The 16,030-nt window shown below is 53.1% G+C and overlaps 6 protein-coding genes across 6 annotated transcripts; 2 read left to right on the forward strand and 4 right to left on the reverse strand.

Annotated features, from left to right (window-relative positions):
• Positions 1 to 91: 91 nt before the first annotated feature.
• SEPMUDRAFT_150103 (uncharacterized protein) lies at positions 92 to 1,888 on the reverse strand. The gene has a single exon (XM_016905964.1). The coding sequence runs from the start codon at positions 1,726 to 1,728 to the stop codon at positions 175 to 177; it is 1,554 nt and encodes a 517-aa protein (XP_016759205.1). The 5' UTR covers positions 1,729 to 1,888; the 3' UTR covers positions 92 to 174.
• Positions 1,889 to 2,297: 409 nt separating this feature from the next.
• On the reverse strand, positions 2,298 to 3,793 carry SEPMUDRAFT_150104 (DnaJ-domain-containing protein). Its single transcript, XM_016905965.1, has 2 exons — positions 3,601 to 3,793; positions 2,298 to 3,546 (listed from the first exon to the last, which is right to left on the reverse strand). Exons 1-2 carry the CDS (start codon positions 3,775 to 3,777, stop codon positions 2,392 to 2,394), a joined length of 1,332 nt encoding a protein of 443 aa, XP_016759206.1. The 5' UTR covers positions 3,778 to 3,793; the 3' UTR covers positions 2,298 to 2,391.
• A 269-nt stretch (positions 3,794 to 4,062) lies between these two features.
• On the forward strand, positions 4,063 to 6,711 carry SEPMUDRAFT_150105 (TRM-domain-containing protein). Its single transcript, XM_016905966.1, has one exon. It carries the CDS (start codon positions 4,078 to 4,080, stop codon positions 6,259 to 6,261), a length of 2,184 nt encoding a protein of 727 aa, XP_016759207.1. The 5' UTR covers positions 4,063 to 4,077; the 3' UTR covers positions 6,262 to 6,711.
• An 820-nt stretch (positions 6,712 to 7,531) lies between these two features.
• SEPMUDRAFT_126688 (uncharacterized protein) lies at positions 7,532 to 8,433 on the reverse strand. Its single transcript, XM_016902095.1, has 2 exons — positions 7,826 to 8,433; positions 7,532 to 7,689 (listed from the first exon to the last, which is right to left on the reverse strand). Exon 1 carries the CDS (start codon positions 8,408 to 8,410, stop codon positions 8,138 to 8,140), a length of 273 nt encoding a protein of 90 aa, XP_016759208.1. The 5' UTR covers positions 8,411 to 8,433; the 3' UTR covers positions 7,532 to 7,689; positions 7,826 to 8,137.
• Positions 8,434 to 11,228: 2,795 nt separating this feature from the next.
• Positions 11,229 to 13,464, reverse strand: SEPMUDRAFT_47524 (DUF590-domain-containing protein; the record flags this gene model as incomplete). Its single annotated transcript, XM_016909038.1, has 2 exons — positions 11,229 to 13,336; positions 13,392 to 13,464. The coding sequence occupies 2 exons, from the start codon at positions 13,462 to 13,464 to the stop codon at positions 11,229 to 11,231; spliced, it is 2,181 nt and encodes a 726-aa protein (XP_016759209.1).
• Positions 13,465 to 14,029: 565 nt separating this feature from the next.
• Positions 14,030 to 15,048, forward strand: SEPMUDRAFT_150107 (carbonyl reductase). Its single transcript, XM_016905967.1, has 2 exons — positions 14,030 to 14,119; positions 14,179 to 15,048. The coding sequence occupies exons 1-2, from the start codon at positions 14,056 to 14,058 to the stop codon at positions 14,988 to 14,990; spliced, it is 876 nt and encodes a 291-aa protein (XP_016759210.1). The 5' UTR covers positions 14,030 to 14,055; the 3' UTR covers positions 14,991 to 15,048.
• The last annotated feature ends 982 nt before the right edge of the window (positions 15,049 to 16,030 follow it).

The following is a 16,030-nucleotide window of genomic DNA, read 5'->3' on the forward strand; positions in this document are numbered from 1 at the left end:
CGAATTGGAGACGAGTTAGAATAGAAGAAGCGAATAGGAGGTACATGTTGTACTCTCTTATAGAGCGATCGATTCTTTCAGTTCTGAAATGATTGTAATACCCGAGTCTTCTTCTTCTTCTTTGACAATTGTGTATACGCTACTACCTACTTCCCAGGTACTCATGTTTTCTCTTCAATTCTTCAATCCCTTATTCAATTTCTCAAAAATATCCAAAATCGCCGCTCCTCCCCCTCCACTACTCTCCTCTCCATCATCAGGTCGACTCCGGCTTCGACCTCTCTTGGCCCTCTCCTCCTGATCCTCTTTGACTTCATCCCGAATCTGCATGGCAGTTTCCCGTGCAATGCGCATAGCTTCCGCTGCGGGAGTCAGTTCTTCTTCGTCGTCGAATTCGCCTTCTTCATCGCTGTTGACGGGGGATTCCATGATGCCGAGTGAAGGAGACTTCATAATTCGCGTCGGCGGAGATCGGACGTCATCAGCAGTAGAATTTTCGGATCGAGTGGAAGAGAGGCGCGAGAGTGAGCTGCTTCCGCCAGTGGGTTCGTGAGGTTCGCTGATGTTGGCGACAGGTCTGTAGCCGATGGCTTCGGCGACTCGTCGTGCTTCGTCATCGTGCACATCTAGTCGGCCGAGAGCGCCGAGTTCTGAACCCATAATTGAGAGTCGGTTCTTCTCGTCAAGTAAATGTGTGCCTCTGCCGGGGGGAGCGTCGTCGGATTTGTCGAGAATATCTCGATAGCTTTGTCGGCTGGGATCTTCCAATCGCTTCTTTTTCTTGGCTTCTCGCTTGCGACTGGGTCGGACGACAATTACGGGCACGGGACTGTATTGGAGACAGTATTTCGACACACTGCCGCTGGAGAGGAGTCCTTGGTAACCGGTCAAGCTTCTACCTCGTGTGCCGACCACCAACATGGCTGGTTCGTATATGCGAATCATCTTCTGGATAGTATCTTGCACTCCCCCGATGCTGAATTCCAAAACCAGACTGATCGCTCGGTCATCTGTATTCTTCTTTTCAATTTCCTCTAGAAACCGCTCTGCCTCTTTTCTGTAGCCTGCCTTACCCTGGCCACGCGACCAGGTAGACGCTTCTTTGCTGTCCTTCTCCACCACGCGTAGACAGACGACTTCGTCGCCATCGTCGACCAGCTCGTCAATGAGCCATTCCAGCGCAGTATCCGAGTAGTCATTGGTATCTGTCCCGCAGAGGAACGTTCGCGATCTTTTGGTGTACTCGTAGTCGCGGTGTTTGCGATTGAGGGTCAAGCTAAAGTCGCTCGCGGCAGGGTTGGAGAAGGTATCGAAACTGACAGAAGGTCGGAATTGTGCTGGCGGCGGAGGACTGCTCAGTCGTCTGCCTGCGGGCAGTTGAGCAGTAGTACGACTCGCATGTGCTCCCGTGCTTCGGCGGACAGAAGGGGGATTCGCACTGCTGGAGCGCGAGCCTGAAGTGGACTTGCTAGGAACGAATTGCACGCTGGGTCGTCGTACTGCCTCGCTCCCGCCGTCGATATTGTTTGTAGGTCTGCGCCAAGCGGGGACGAAAGACGCTACAGCTGCTGGTCCGTCCAGCGGCGCATTGGGTATCGAACGAGTGGGCAGTAGAGTGGTGCCGCTGGCCGATGGTTGACTGTGCGGACTATGCTCAATTGAGGCCGTCGCCGATCCGATGGCTCTTTGCACCGGCGTGCCTGAGAGCGGCGAAGGCTCGTTGGACATTATTTCCCGCGCTGGAAGCAGTATATCGTTTCAGCACTGCCTCAGGTATTGGTGGAAGTTGTTTGATGTTTGCGTCAATGGGCGCGAGATGTGGCGATGAGTGTGGGGCGAAAGAAGTCTTGCTTCAGAGCAGATTCTGTCGTGGGCGCATGTTCATGGTGTTCTGTCGTCTCGTAAAGGCAAAGTCGGTATCAGATGAAGTGGGATGCAAGCCATTGCGGCAAGATACTGGAGAGCCATGGCATGGCATGGCATGGCGTCCGGTGGGGTGTGGAGATGGTGATCTCGGCACCAAGATCGGTATCGCTGGAGTTCGAATCTATACGACTTCTTGTGATTGCAAGTCATCAGGTCAACGGTGGTCATGGACTACAGCAAAGGAGCAGAGATGGAAGAGGCCGACGTCAACAATGCCACACCACCACGAACACGTCAAGCACATCTGGGACGCTGTTGGATTCACTCTTGTCACGCGGCATCCAACAAGGGTCCATGCAAAAAGGGTCCCCATGGTCCGAGTCATGCCGTAGACGAATCGTCCTGAAGTAAAAAGTACAGTACTGTGTAGTGTGACAGTTGACGCTTTTCGTGTTCATCTATGGTCATACAAGACTCCTTCTATCGGAACGCCCGCCTCCTACGAGATGCATGCCTGTATTCCATCTACACCAAGTTCTTGTAATCGCCCTCTTTGGCCTTTCCAGCCGACACAAGCTTCTCCACCTGAGCGCTGAAGACGCCCTTCACAGCCGTCTTGTCCTTCTTACCATTGAGCTGAGCAGCAAGCTCTGCAATCTCTTCGTTATCGAGCTTGAGAATCACCGAGTCGACTTCGTTCAGCACGCCATCAATCTGCGCTGCGCTGGGCTCGCCATCGGCAAAATAGCTGACATCCTTGGGTGCTTGACGAATGACACGCTTGTTCTTCTTCGCCGCGTTCTTTGCTGCCTCCTTGCCCTTCTTCGCGTCCTCTCGTGCCGCCTTCTCGCTGGCCTCCTTCTCTTTGGCAGCAGCCGCCTCTTCCTCTTTCTTGCGAAGAGCCTCTTCCTTGGCGGCCTTGTCAGCGGCCTCGGCAGCAGCCTTCTTCGCATTCTTGTCCTTGTTCTTCTCCTGTCTGAACTTCTTCGGGCGCTCGTCCGCAGCCAAGGCCTGGTCGACCAGCTCACGCAGACGCTGAACATCCTCGTTCTTTCTCTTTTTTCGTGCATTGTTGTTCTTGCGCTCCATGTGACGCTTCTGGTCACGGCTCTCGTTGTCATCTGGCACCTCCTCGTCCAGATACTCGAAAGATCGCCACGAGTCGAAGCTGTACCAGAAGTTGTAAAATGCCTCGACTTCCTCCTTTGTGCTACTTTCGTTGCCGAGTTTGGGCACAGGCTTCACCTTGCTGAAGCGAGATTCGGCCTCAAAGACAGGTGCCCACGCCTTGTAGAAGCCCTTCTTCTGCACATCCTTCTTACTCGGGGGCTCTCTATCGGCAGCCTCGTCGACGGAATCGAATTGTCGGCGCTTGACAGGGTCGAGGAGGATGTCGGTGGCTCGCTGAATGCACTTGAAGAACTGGTCGTTTTCGGACTGTCCCTGCGCGGCCTTCTTGTCGGGGTGGTGAAGGAGGACAGCCTTGCGGTGAGCACGCTTGATCTGGTCTTCGGTGGCCTTGTATCTGAACTTGGACAGACCCATGATGGCATAGTGATCTTGCTGCTTCCAGTCCTTGGCCTCGCGGTTGAGTAGCATAGGATCCGTCACCTCGTCGATATCATCGTTGACCACCTGCTCGACCTTTTTCACATTCTGCTCGGCTTGGAGTTTCTCGTCCTGGCTGATATCAGTAGTTATTTCTTATCTACATTGGGGTAATAGGAGACATACCTCAGAGAACGTGCGCCTGTGTCGCTTTCTGCGGGCGTGTGCGAGGTAGTGAGGGCCCACAGGCTCGAGGGCTCTCTGTGTGGGCGCCGACAGCTGTCCAACAACCTTGAAGTCCTTCTCAGCGGTCCAGCCTTCCGGCAGCGTCGGCAGCGCGGCCGTGATCTGAACGGCGGCCATGTTGTGAGGGTGATGTGGTGGGTGAGGATGTGTGTGCGATTCAAGAAGAGAAGAGGAGCTGGATGCGCCTAAAATATTGGCTAGCTCCCGAGAAATTCTTCCTTCACACTCCCGTGTCTCACACCCTTCACCATCACTCCTACATATCTTCACTTCGCACTTCGCAAACGACGCAAATGTTCCTAGGAACGAATGCTGCGGACTCCTCTCCGATCTGCTAGCTGGATCTTCGCAACAGGTAGGAGTCTGCGGTGTTCCTTCTCCCCCGTTTCTATTTTATCTCCGGCTGCCCGCTGCAGCATGGCAAATTCCGCCATCGCGGTGCCTCTGGGCGCAAAGCCAGCAGCAGGACAACTCATCGAACACAATGGAAAGACATATGAAACCATCCGAGAGGGACAAGCCTACATCTTGATCCCTCCAAATACACAACAACACGTCACTCCACCGCAACAAGCAAAAGCGAAGGGCAAGGCCGATGAAGGTGTCAAGGCACAGAGTGTTTTTTACAATCCCATCCAACAGTTCAATCGCGATCTCAGTGTGCTGGCTATCAAAGCTTTTGGGGATGACTTTCTGCACCGGAAGAAGGTGCAGAAAGAAAAACATCGTCAGAAGAATGAGAAGAAGAGTAACAATAAGCGGAAAATTCCTGGTGAGCGCGATGAGGGTGGCGTGAAGCTACGAAAGACTGATGCGGGCCCTGTAAATCCAGAGAAGGAGCCCACTGCCAATGGTACTGCTGCAGAAAGCAACGCGATCCAAGTCGAGGTGGTGCCTACGAGTGCTGTGGCAGTGGAGATAGAATCTGCTCAGGTGACTGGTCCATCAGAGCTACAATCGACGGCGGATGTAGAACTAGAGCAGAAGTCCGAAGTGACAAAGGTTCAAACTGGGCCTCGTTTTCGGATTCTGGACGCGCTGTCTGCCACAGGGCTTCGTGCACTTCGGTATGCACATGAGATCCCGTATGTCTCCGCAGTGGTTGCAAATGATATGAATCCCAGCGCCATCGAGAGTATGAAATTGAATGTAGAACACAACGGCCTGGCCTCCAAGATCACACCAAATTTGGACAATGCGATAGGCCACATGTATCGTGTCGCATATGCCGAACCAGGCACACATGGTCCACAGCACGTCAATCAAAAGTATGATGTGGTCGACCTGGATCCATACGGCACCGCAGCGCCCTTCATAGATGCAGCGCTTCAGTCCCTGAATGAGGGTGGATTGCTGTGCGTCACTTGCACAGACTCTGGAGTCTTTGCCTCGACCGGCTATTGCGAGAAGACGTGGTCTTTGTACGGAGGAGCTCCAATCAAAGGCCCTCACATGCACGAAGGCGGTCTCCGCTTGATCATCAACTCAGTCGCCACAGCTGCAGCAAAGCAAGGTCTCGCAATAGAGCCTCTTCTTTCACTCAGCATCGATTTCTACATCCGAACCTTCATCCGAGTCAGAAAGTCTCCGGCCGACGTCAAATTTCTCTTCGGCAAGACCATGGACGTCCTCGGCTGTGATCACGGTTGCGGAGCCTGGACCATCAACATGCGAGGACGGAACACAAAACAGATTGGCAAGAACGAACAAGTCTGGTGGAAGCATACCATTGGGCAAGGACCTCCTGTCGACCACCTCTGCGAGCACTGTGGATCCAAGAGACACCTGGCCGGACCCATGTGGGCAGGGCCTATTCACAATGCAGCTTTCGTAGGAAAGATTCTCGAGGATCTCGAAACTGTCGATGCCGAAGTCTACAAGACCAAACCACGAATTGAAGGCATGCTGTCCACAGCGCTCGAAGAACTTCAGGTCAATGACGAAGTCTTATCATACAAGCCCTCCTCTCAGAGAAGCGATTCCGACGAAGTCGTCCCCAAAGTGCCACCAGAAACCCTCGATCTCCATCCCTTCTTCTTCAATCCTTCTGCAGTAAGCAAAGCAATCCACTGCGTCGCACCTCCAGACGCTGCAATACGCGGTGCACTTCGCCACGCTGGGTACAGAGCGACTCGCTCGCATTGCCAAGCTGGGAGTATCAAGACGGACGCACCATGGAGTGCTATTTGGCACGTCATGACGGAGTGGACGCGACAGAGACATCCCGTCAAAGAAGGCGCATTAAAAGAAGGGAGCGCGGGCTATACCATTATGAAGCGGGCGAGAGAAGCTTGGGCGGCTGAGGAAGCTGCGACCAAGGCGGCGAACCCTGAAACGACTGCTTCTTCCAAGGACAGCACTCCCGCTATTACGACCGAGAATCAGGCAGACTCTTCTTCTGCCATTCATACTAATACTGCTGTTTCTGCTGCTACTGCAGCTGTTGCAACGAATGACGAGGAAGAAAAAGTCAAAGCCCGACGAAAAGTCGTTTTTGATGAAGTTCTCGGTCGAGACAGATCTGCGAAACGACTGGTGCGATATCAGCAGAACCCAAGAGAGAATTGGGGTCCTATGACAAAGCATAAGGGTAATGCATAAGTACCTACATGTACCTTATATGTACCTGACATGTGGCTACTATGGGCAGGTAGTTTCCCGATCGAAACCACTGCATGTACCTGAGTCCATACCTACCTAAGGTACCTGACCTAATTGACATTGCCTGACTACTGGTACATTACACAGCGAGCAAGATGCGAATAGAACCTCGATCTTTCCCTTCCCAGCCGCCCGCCCGCCTAGGTTAGTCCCGTCCGATGGATGACCGGGGTACTGACTCGGTGTCGACCTCATCTCATCCTACCTCACCTCACCTCACCTCACTCACTACTCCTTCTGCTCCTCTGACTCTTCTTACTCTTTTTTGACTTACTTATCTTCCTCAATTTATAACACTTAACCCTATCTTTCCACCTACCACTTTGCCACCAGCGTGAAGACATGTGCGTCAAGATGTGCGCGAAATGATAAAAGGATATGCATAATCACAGTAAATTTCTATGTGATTTTCTTTTTCACAATGGCACTACTGTCTTTTCGGTGAAGAGTTGGAGCAGAGCTGGTGATGAAGTTGTGAAGTTGTGATGTTGTGATGAGTTGTGAGGGTGAAGAGGTGGAGGTGGAGGTGGAAAGGGGGTGGGTGGTGGAAGGGAATTACCAGAGTGGATGATGAGCAGGGATGACGGTGATGTGATGATTTGCATGGACGACGATAAGAATGGGTGGTGATGAGGGAGGGCGACGGGCGGGTGACGGTGGGGCATGGCGACGATGAGCAAGTGTGATGGTGACGACAAGGACGGATGACGGTGAGGGAGACGGTGAGGGACGGCGACGACCAGGACAGATGACGGTGAGGGACGGTGACGACGAGGACCGATGACGATGAGGACCGATGACGGTGAGGGATGATGACGATAAGAGACGGCGACGGTGAGGAGGGGTAGCAGTGAGGGAGTGACGGCGACGGCGAGGATGGATGACGGCGAGGATGGATGACGGCGAGGAAAGGCGACGACGAGGGAGGGCGACGACGAGGACGAATGACTGCGAGGGACGGTGACGACAAGAGACGGCGACGATGAGGAGGGCTAACGACGAAGGAGGGCGACGACGACGATGGATGACGGTGAGGGAGGGCGACGACGAGGAAGAATAACGGTGAGGGGGCACAACGACGGCCACAACAATGGTATACTACTAAGGCGGTGAGCTCCAAAGTCAGGTCGGTGACGACCCAACTGTTGATGCCCCCTCTTGCCTGCTTGCCTCTGTGTGTGTGTGTGTGTGTGTGTGTGTGTGTGTGTGTGTTTGTGTGTGTGCAGCTTGTCAACATCAACCATCAACGACTACCATGACAACCATCACTATGACCACCACCTGTCACCTGCCACCTGCCGCCTGCCAAGCCATGATCTCGCCGAATTTTGGTGGTGCCTCGTGTGGTGATCAACCTCGTACGTCGGTTTTCGGGGCGATCTCGCGATCGGCTTTCTCGAGGCGGTAGCGGCCGGCTTTCGGGGCAGTCTCGTGGACTGGCTTTTGGCGGGTGATCGGCTTTCTTATAGCAGTCGGCAGGTGATCAACCTCGTATGTGGTCGGCTTTCGGGGCGATCTCGCGATCGGCTTTCTCGAGGCGGTAGCGGCCGGCTTTCGGGGCAGTCTCGTGGACTGGCTTTTGGCGGGTGATCTTATGGCAGGTGATCGGCTTTCTCATGGCAGGTGATTGGCTTTCTGGTGGCAGGTGACCGGCTTTTCTCTCTCGCTATATCGGCTTTCTGGTGGCAGCTGGTCGGCTGCCTCGCGGCCTTGGCCGTTTTCGCGGCTGTTTTCGCACTGTCAATTTCGCGCGAAATTCAAAAAAAGCAAAACGCTCGGATCGGCCTCTCTTGTCGATTTTTTGGTGGTGCCGAATTCAGTGCAACGCGGTTAGGATCACTGGCGGCAACCTCGTGTGCGGTCGGCTTTCGCGGCAGTCTCGCTGTACTGGCTTTTTTCGCAGCGTTGTTGAATTCGGTCGCAAAACCTCTGCAAGTTGCCATCTTGCAGAGCAGTCGGCGTCGACGTGTGCGGATGTCGGTTCGACGATAACATGGAGAGCATGGCGGGGACTCAAGAACATGGCGGTGATCGGCAGCAGCACTGCAGGTACGATAACATGGAGAGCATGGCGGTGACTCAAGAACATGGCGGTGATCGGCAGCAGCACTGCAGGTGGGGATGGGAGGAGGAGGAGGGAGGGAGGGAGTGGCCACTGGACTGGATGTTGCTCAATGTGGGCTTTGGATGTTGAGGAAAGGAAGAAGAAAAAAGAGGAAGAAAGGTGGGTATATATACTGCGTTTCTCGCTTACGCGCTGCCCAGCTCGTCAGAAGTCCTGGCCGTTGTTGACGGCCTAATCGGGCTGCATGTTTGCTTCACAGCTGGCGCTGTGCGCTAGCGCGAAAAGCATGTTGCTCACGCTAGGCCGCTTTAGGCAAGATCGGCTCACAATTGAGTGAAGGACGACGACAGTAACAAGTTTGCTGCATGACTCAAAACCGGCACGAGGCTGCTGCGACGCATTCACTGATAGGGATGGTGTCCATGATATCGGCCAGCGCGCTCTACAAAGCTGTTGGTAGGCCTCCTGGGCAAGTGAAATGAAGCCAGAAATCAGGGGAATATATCAGAGACATGCACCAGAGACTTTTCCTCCATTACTACCACCCTCGCACGCAGTATACTGCTGTGCGAAGCCATGGTGTTGACCAGACATACCGCTCGCTGTCCCAGTTTTTGCGTGGAACCTTCTGGCTACAATTCTCACTGGTGTGTGTCATAGCAAGCTCGCAATTTCTATTGGTATCCACTATTTCCAAGGAAACAGCAGCGAGCAAACCTTCTTGCACGGCGTAAAGTACTGGAACAGCTATTAAGTGCTGGAACAGCTATCATGAGTCAAATTCACTCACGCTCATCGCCGATCAAAAAATGGCGTGATGGAATCACAACGCCTGGCCAACGGGGGGCATGGTGGGAATTGGGCCAGAAGCTGATGCCTGGGGCAGCGAGAGTACACATTTGGGAGGAGGCGGACGTAGGGTAGATGGAGATACATAGGTAGGTAGGTAGTAGTCGACGTGAAAGTGGTATCATCACCCTGTCGTATCTGCATCTTGCCAGCTTCATATCAGGGGGAACACGCACTCACGGTACCTCCCTTACGCCGTCTTGAGCAGTGTCCGAGACTGTATTCGTCGAGACGAGCGCACGAGAATCGACCCTGTCGGGCACATTCAGCTGTGTTTTTCACCCTGTCCCACTTCAAGCCGCTCTTCCACTCCGCTCTCCAACGCGCGACACCCCAGTGTATAGTTCATGAAGTCTTGCGAGGACGAGTTTTCCCCGGTGTATGCATTCTCGCTCGTCAGCGTAGTTTGATACCACTCACTGCACATGATTTTTGACGGTGGGATTCTCCGCGAGAGAAGAGAGGCAGAAAATACGCAGCGACGTGGCAGGGCGTAGAGACAATGCTGGATGGATTGGATGGATGAATTCAGTGGAGCATAGACAGAGAGAAATCTCCCCAGACGAGCCACTTCAGCTGATGGAGGGAAGGAATTTACTCAGTAGGTACCGCACACCTAGGGAGTCAACTTCAACATCAAGAAGAAAGGTCAATGAATGCCCCTCCCTCCCTCTCTCCCTTTTCACAGGCAAAGATGGAAGAAGATGGAAAGACGACTTCCAAGACCACGGTGGTGGCGACGATGAGGAGGAGAAAGTTCAGAGGTAATTTCTTCTTTTTTTTTGCTCCTGCGAATCTCATGTTGGTGTGTGTATCTCCTCTTCAGCAGAGCCCAGCTGATGAGGTGATAGAGCGGTTTACCATACCCATCAAAGTCTGTCTGTTCGAGCATATTATTGATGAAGGAGGCCCGTGGCGCTACCAAAGGCATAATCGAGTATCTAGCGTTTTTCGCACATTTGATGATCGTCCAGGGGGTAGGCTTTCACACTTCCTTCTGTTCAGAGCAGACGCAGAAGTAGAGAGCTCAAGACTCCCAGGCAAGCTGCTTGAACCAACACATACTGCAGTTCCAAGCACAACAATATTCATTGACCGAGAGGTTGACATCTTTCCCAACTCGCAATAGGATCGCATCCTACCTACCTACGCTCGTCAAACAATCATCATCATTTCCGCGTCGCAAGTACACGTACCTGTAGGTATACACACCGCAAACCACCCAGCCCTACATAACAAACTCAAGTATTCCCCACCACACATTCCCACCAAAAAAAATTCCCAAAAATTCCCACGAAAATTGATGAAGCAATGAATGTAAATCGTTTCTATCGAGATTCGGAATGCAGGACATGTCGTTGTCCCAAATCGCCGAGTTCGGCTTTCGCTTTCCCAAACTTGGCGCCCGAGTGGACTTGGCAAGAGAGAAAAGGATCCGAAGTCGGGGGAAACCTAGGTAGGTAGGTAGGCCTTCACCTCTTTGCGCGCATTTTTTATGTGTCTTTTGATACTACAATTATGTACCTAGGTCTATGATTCTCGTTATGTATGTGAAGTTTTCTTGTGATAGATGGACGAATCTAAGTGGGGCTGGGCTGTCTGTTCAGAAAGCATTAAAATTTTCCGTAGCTTCAATAAGGTATGGGGATGACCCTTCAAGGTATAGCTAGAGAGGAGTCGAGTATGTAGGTAGGATATAACACATTCACGGAGTGCAAAGTATCGTCAATAGCATCGAGTGGTTTCTAGAATACAGGTATGAGAAGTGTTGAACATCAGAGTGCTCGAGAGGTTTGGACAGAATTTGTCAGAGTGTCAAGAACATTGCCTCAGGCTTCTTTTGCATAGGGACTACCCAGGTCGTTCGTCTCAATGTATGCCAATCATTCTCATATCCCACTCAACGCCTTGCTAGGTAGTAATGCATCCGTGTTATACTCCCAAGTGTCCACGTGCTTTTGGTCACAAGCCGACCTTCCGCGGCCAGATTCAATCACAGCTCCTTTTTCTCATCCGCATGCGCAGCGGGGTCGTTGTACTTCTCGATGAAGACCTTGCCCATCTTCGCCGACTCTCGCCAGCCACGCTGCCTCGACCAGAACCGCTCAATTGGCGTCGCGGCATTCTGACTGGCACGCCGCGCATCCTCCTCTAGTGACTCTCTCGTAATCGGGGTGTCGTTCTCACTGATGTTGGGCACACTTGGCAACTTCGCCAAACTGTTCTGCACCAGCTTCTGTCGAGCCAGGTAACGGTCGCGTCGTTCCTTTTGGCGACCTGGAGAGTCAATCTTCTGAATCGCGCTCCGGACGAGGCCGTGCACGAATAAGTACAGGTGCTCGCTGAAGAAAATGGAGAGGAGCAGCCCCCATCCTTTGATATCGTGCGGTCGACCATCTGGGCCTACACCTTCATTCGAGAACATGTAGGTCAGAGCCGACATGGTAATACTGCCGAGCCAAGTCAGGAATGATAAGGCATCGAGCCACGGCCCGATCGTGTCCGCACGCCAAGGCGTAGGGCGCTGCATCTCCACGCAAATCTTTACAGCATCTGCGCGTAGCTCGAACCAATTGTTCACCAGGTAGCTAGCCGGGACAAGAGGCCATACCACAGAGAACAGGGAAAGATAGCCGAACTGTATGATCATCTCGCGTAGATCAGTGTACACGTCGTACGTAGGCAGCTCCGCTTCGCTGCGAACACGATCGAGGAACTCCTTCTCTTCTGGCGGGGCATCAATGACGGCGTCGGACTGCTCAGGTGCTTTTCCAGTCCGGCTGGCCTTGATCTCCTTGAACTTCAGGACACCTTGGCGCTTGAGGTAAGGCACGATGACCTCCATGGCGAAGTTAACGATAGATGCCGTCACGGCGAAATAGATGGTCTGCTTGCGAAGCCGATCTGGGTTGATCGTGTATTGACCGCCCTTAGCGGTCTTGGCTCGTGCCGCTTCGGTGGCAAACAGTCTGCTGAAGACGTCCAAGTACGGCGCAAGCACGCTACCAAATGGTACATAGACAAAAGCTGTGAGGATGATGCCCATGTATGACGTGATGAAGTCCAAGATGAATAGCTTGGCCGTCAGAGCGCGTCCATTTGCAGTCTCCGTTTCGTAGTTCTCGAAGTCGTTCAAGCGCTGTGCCGTTGTGCTGAGGGCACCAGTGATCAGGGGCAAGCAGGTGGTCAGAATCACAGTGGGCGTGAACGTCAAGACGGACTTGCCGGGACCGTCGTATATCTCGCCGATGAAGATCTCAATCGCGAAGCAAAGGCAAATGAGACCACCAAGCGCCAGGATGGCAACGATGGCGAATGGGAATTGCAGTGCTTGCCGCTTGAGTCGCTCGTCCCATGGGAAGATCTTGACCGTCTCTCCAGTGGCTGGGTCTTCCACCTCTATCGTAGGCTGGAACTCGTGTCGCTTACTTTCAATGTTGCTAACACCACGAACCCCCCATCTTATGGAGAGGTCCCGCTCCTGGTGCCTCCACCACTCCACGAACACAATCGACCACAGGCATAGTACGATGGCGTAGATGGGGCTGAACGATCCCAGGAAGAGGTACGCGAACGCCCCGAATGCAGTCGGGAAGATCAGAAAGTTAAAGTACGTCTGTTCAAAGGCAAAGTAGAAGGCCACCTTCTCGCCGAAACGATTTCGAATGTCGTCCAGGTCTTCGGACTTGATGGCGTACTGCGTGGCCCACTTCTTCAGCCAGACCTTATTGAAAGTATGATCGTGAAGAGCGAATATGCTCTCGACGTACTTCCATTCCTGCGACTTGACTCGAATGCCAGCCCCACCTTCATGCTCTGGATTGGTGATCATTTGGTAGATAATGCGCTGGCGTTCAGCGTCTGTGAGCGGCTCCTGCTCCAGAGAGGCACGAACATCTTCGGGAGGCTCCTTCGACTGTACCCCGTGGATCCAGTCCTTGACTCTGCTTCTGTAAACTTCTGCGAACATGTGCTCCTCGCTGGCCACCTGCACGAACAGCAGGACCGAGTTCTGATCTCCATTGCGGACTTCGGTGGCTAATCCCACTGCAGAGAGCTTCTGGCAGAGCCTCTCGAATCCTGCTGCAGCATTTGCCTTGTCTGAATGCTGCGTTAGCCCACGCCTGTCTCATTCATAACACCAAGGCCGTCGCACCTGTAGGCTCGAAGCGGTAGCTAATGATGTAGTCGACACCCATATTGGTGTTCAGCGCCTGACTTTTAGCCATGGTTCCAGGAACCAGCTGATTCGTCACCAATTCGCTGATAGATCTGGGGAAAGTCGAGCGTTTCTTCAATAATCCTCCGGGCTGTGGGGGCAGCTCGCCAGTCGCGGTGGTACGTGTTTTGAGCGGTCCCAGCGTGTCGCCGGACGCGTCTTCCGACATTCAAGGGAAAAGGAGGTATTCGGTAGGTGAACGGGTGGTAGTCCGAGGAAAGATGGACGAGTCAGGTGTGTGGAGGGGAATGGAGTGGAGGAGGAGGAGGAGATCGAGCTGGTCCAGCCAACTGGTGCGATTGAGGTCGGGTAGTACGTGATTGTGGCTGTTGTTGGACGTGCACCAGGCAAGGTTAAGGGACCTGGCTACTGGGAGCGTAGCAGGTAATCGTTATTGTGTAGCGTCATTGTGCATGGGAGAAGAAAGAGCCAATTGTCTGTGGATCGGCAGCGACTGGGCAGCGGGACTGGGAGTGGGACTGGGAGTGACGAGCACATTTGGGACGACGCGTTGTTGATCCATCCATCCACCACCACCACCTCTCTACCTCCTCATGAATACTGTCGACATGACTGTATACCATCCAACATCACCATCGACATGGCAGCTCCCTCTCGTGTGGCCGCCGTGACAGGCGCCAACAAAGGCATTGGCCTGGCCATTGGTATGCCATGCCAATGCCCATGCCATCTAACCATAGCTCTCCGCTGACGGCTCATATAGTCCGACAACTCGCCTTGCAGTACCCCGAATCGCCTCTCAAATCATCGTCTTTCCTCATCTATTTGACGGCTAGGTCTGCGGAACGAGGAGCGGCTGCGGTCAAGGAGCTCAACAACGACCCTCAGCTGAAGAAAGCAAAGGTCTTGAAAGAGGATGGCGGAAATACAACCATCACATTCCACCCACTCGACATCAGTCAGACCAAGAGCATCCAGGACTTCAGAGACTATCTGAAGCAGCAGCATCCCGACGGTGTAGATGTGGTCATCAACAACGCTGGCATCGCTCTTCAAGGCTTCGACGCCAATGTGGTGAAAGAGACGCTACAGACCAACTACTATGGCTCCCTCGAAGCGACACAAGACTTCTTGCCACTTATCAAGAACGGTGGAAGGCTCGTCAATGTCTGCAGTATGGCTGGCAAGCTGAACAAATACTCCGATGAGATCAGCAAAGCATTCCTCGATGCCAGCAAAAAGGACGTCCCGGCAGTCACTTCCATCATGCAGCAGTTTCAACAAGCAGTCAGCGATGGTCGTGAGAAGGAGGCAGGCTTCCCCTCTGCAGCTTATGCTGTCAGCAAAGCAGGCGAGATCGCCTTTACGAAAGTCATCGCTGCGGAGGAGAAGCAAAGAGGTCGGGACATATTGGTGAATGCCTGCTGTCCGGGATATGTGAAAACAGACATGACCAAGGGCGGGGGTCGAAAGACTGTCGATGAAGGAGCACAAACTCCGGTGACGCTGGCCCTGCATGATATTGGCAACAAAACAGGCGAGTTCTGGCAACACGAAGATATCATCGATTGGTAACACCGTAGCCTACTACAGTATGTACTGCTGCTGACTGAAGACCCTCATCATAAGTTCTTCGACTGCCTCTTAGTCCGTCTCGTCTTCCTCTTCTCCTGTCTCTTCTCCTGTCTCTCCTGCTTCCTCTCCGCATCCTCCTTCACCCTATCCCCCACCCCCCTCTTCTGCGCCTCCATCACATCCAAAGTATCCAACGCATGCATCCACAACGGCAATCCATACCTCTTGGCCGCCTCCCGAAACATGTCGCTCTGCGCCTGGACCTTTTGCACATCATTCCCTGTAATGAAGATGAAAAAATTAGCACACACAAACACAAAACACAAAACATCCATGACTCATCACTTCATGAAATGGATAACTGTACTCACCAGCTTCTTTCTGCGTATTCAACCACGCCATAGCATGATTTCCCAATTGCAGTTTCTCGAAATCGCTAATGAAATGTAAGAGGTCGACGATGAGGCTGGCTTGTTCGTGAAAGAACTCTTGTTGCTTTTTCTGTTGTTCCTGAAGTTTGCGCTGCTGTTGCTGCTGTTCCTGCTGTGTTGGGGGAGAATTGTGCTTCTTCTCCTTCTCGCGGTCGTTGTCGTCGGCGTCGGCTGCTGAGTGGGATGTTGGTTTCTGGATGGTGGGAGGAGGAGGAGGAGGAGGAGGAGGAGGAGGAGGAGGAGGAGGAGGAGGAGAAGGAGGAGGAGGAGGAGGAGGGATGTGCTGGGGGAGATCTTGGATTGTGTAGATGGTGGTCTTAGAGGAGCGGGTTCCTTTGGGTGCGTTCTGAGGAGAGGCCTGCGGAGAGGAGAAGAGAGTGGGGTTAGTCAAAGGAGACTTGATGAGTCGTGGGGAGGAGGTGTTGGGTTTTTACCATAGCTGGATCTTCACTGCTCTTGCTGGTCAATGGACAGGTAGGTGGCTTGGGTGCCTGAATGTGTGTGTTAGTCTGTGTTCAGACTGATATCTTGAGGGCGGATAGGCAGATACTACGAACGTAGTGTTGTAGAGCAGAGAGCAGTAGAAACAAAAGAGAAGGCACAGGGTAA

The sequence above is a fragment of the Sphaerulina musiva genome (genome assembly GCF_000320565.1).
Source record: "Sphaerulina musiva SO2202 unplaced genomic scaffold SEPMUscaffold_7, whole genome shotgun sequence".
Lineage (NCBI taxonomy): Eukaryota > Fungi > Ascomycota > Dothideomycetes > Mycosphaerellales > Mycosphaerellaceae > Sphaerulina > Sphaerulina musiva.

What these genes read in the sequence shown, in the direction of transcription:
- SEPMUDRAFT_150103 (XM_016905964.1), bottom strand. Translation starts at nt 1,728, where the DNA reads ATGTCCAACGAGCCTTCGCCGCTCTCAGGCACGCCGGTGCAAAGAGCC.
- SEPMUDRAFT_150104 (XM_016905965.1), bottom strand. Translation starts at nt 3,777, where the DNA reads ATGGCCGCCGTTCAGATCACGGCCGCGCTGCCGACGCTGCCGGAAGGC. An exon ending in ACAGGCGCACGTTCTCTGAG is followed by an intron (nt 3,547 to 3,600) that starts GTATGTCTCCTA and finishes GATATCAGCCAG; the next exon opens with GACGAGAAACTCCAAGCCGA.
- SEPMUDRAFT_150105 (XM_016905966.1), top strand. Translation starts at nt 4,078, where the DNA reads ATGGCAAATTCCGCCATCGCGGTGCCTCTGGGCGCAAAGCCAGCAGCA.
- SEPMUDRAFT_126688 (XM_016902095.1), bottom strand. Translation starts at nt 8,410, where the DNA reads ATGTTCTTGAGTCACCGCCATGCTCTCCATGTTATCGTACCTGCAGTG.
- SEPMUDRAFT_150107 (XM_016905967.1), top strand. Translation starts at nt 14,056, where the DNA reads ATGGCAGCTCCCTCTCGTGTGGCCGCCGTGACAGGCGCCAACAAAGGC. An exon ending in AGGCATTGGCCTGGCCATTG is followed by an intron (nt 14,120 to 14,178) that starts GTATGCCATGCC and finishes CGGCTCATATAG; the next exon opens with TCCGACAACTCGCCTTGCAG.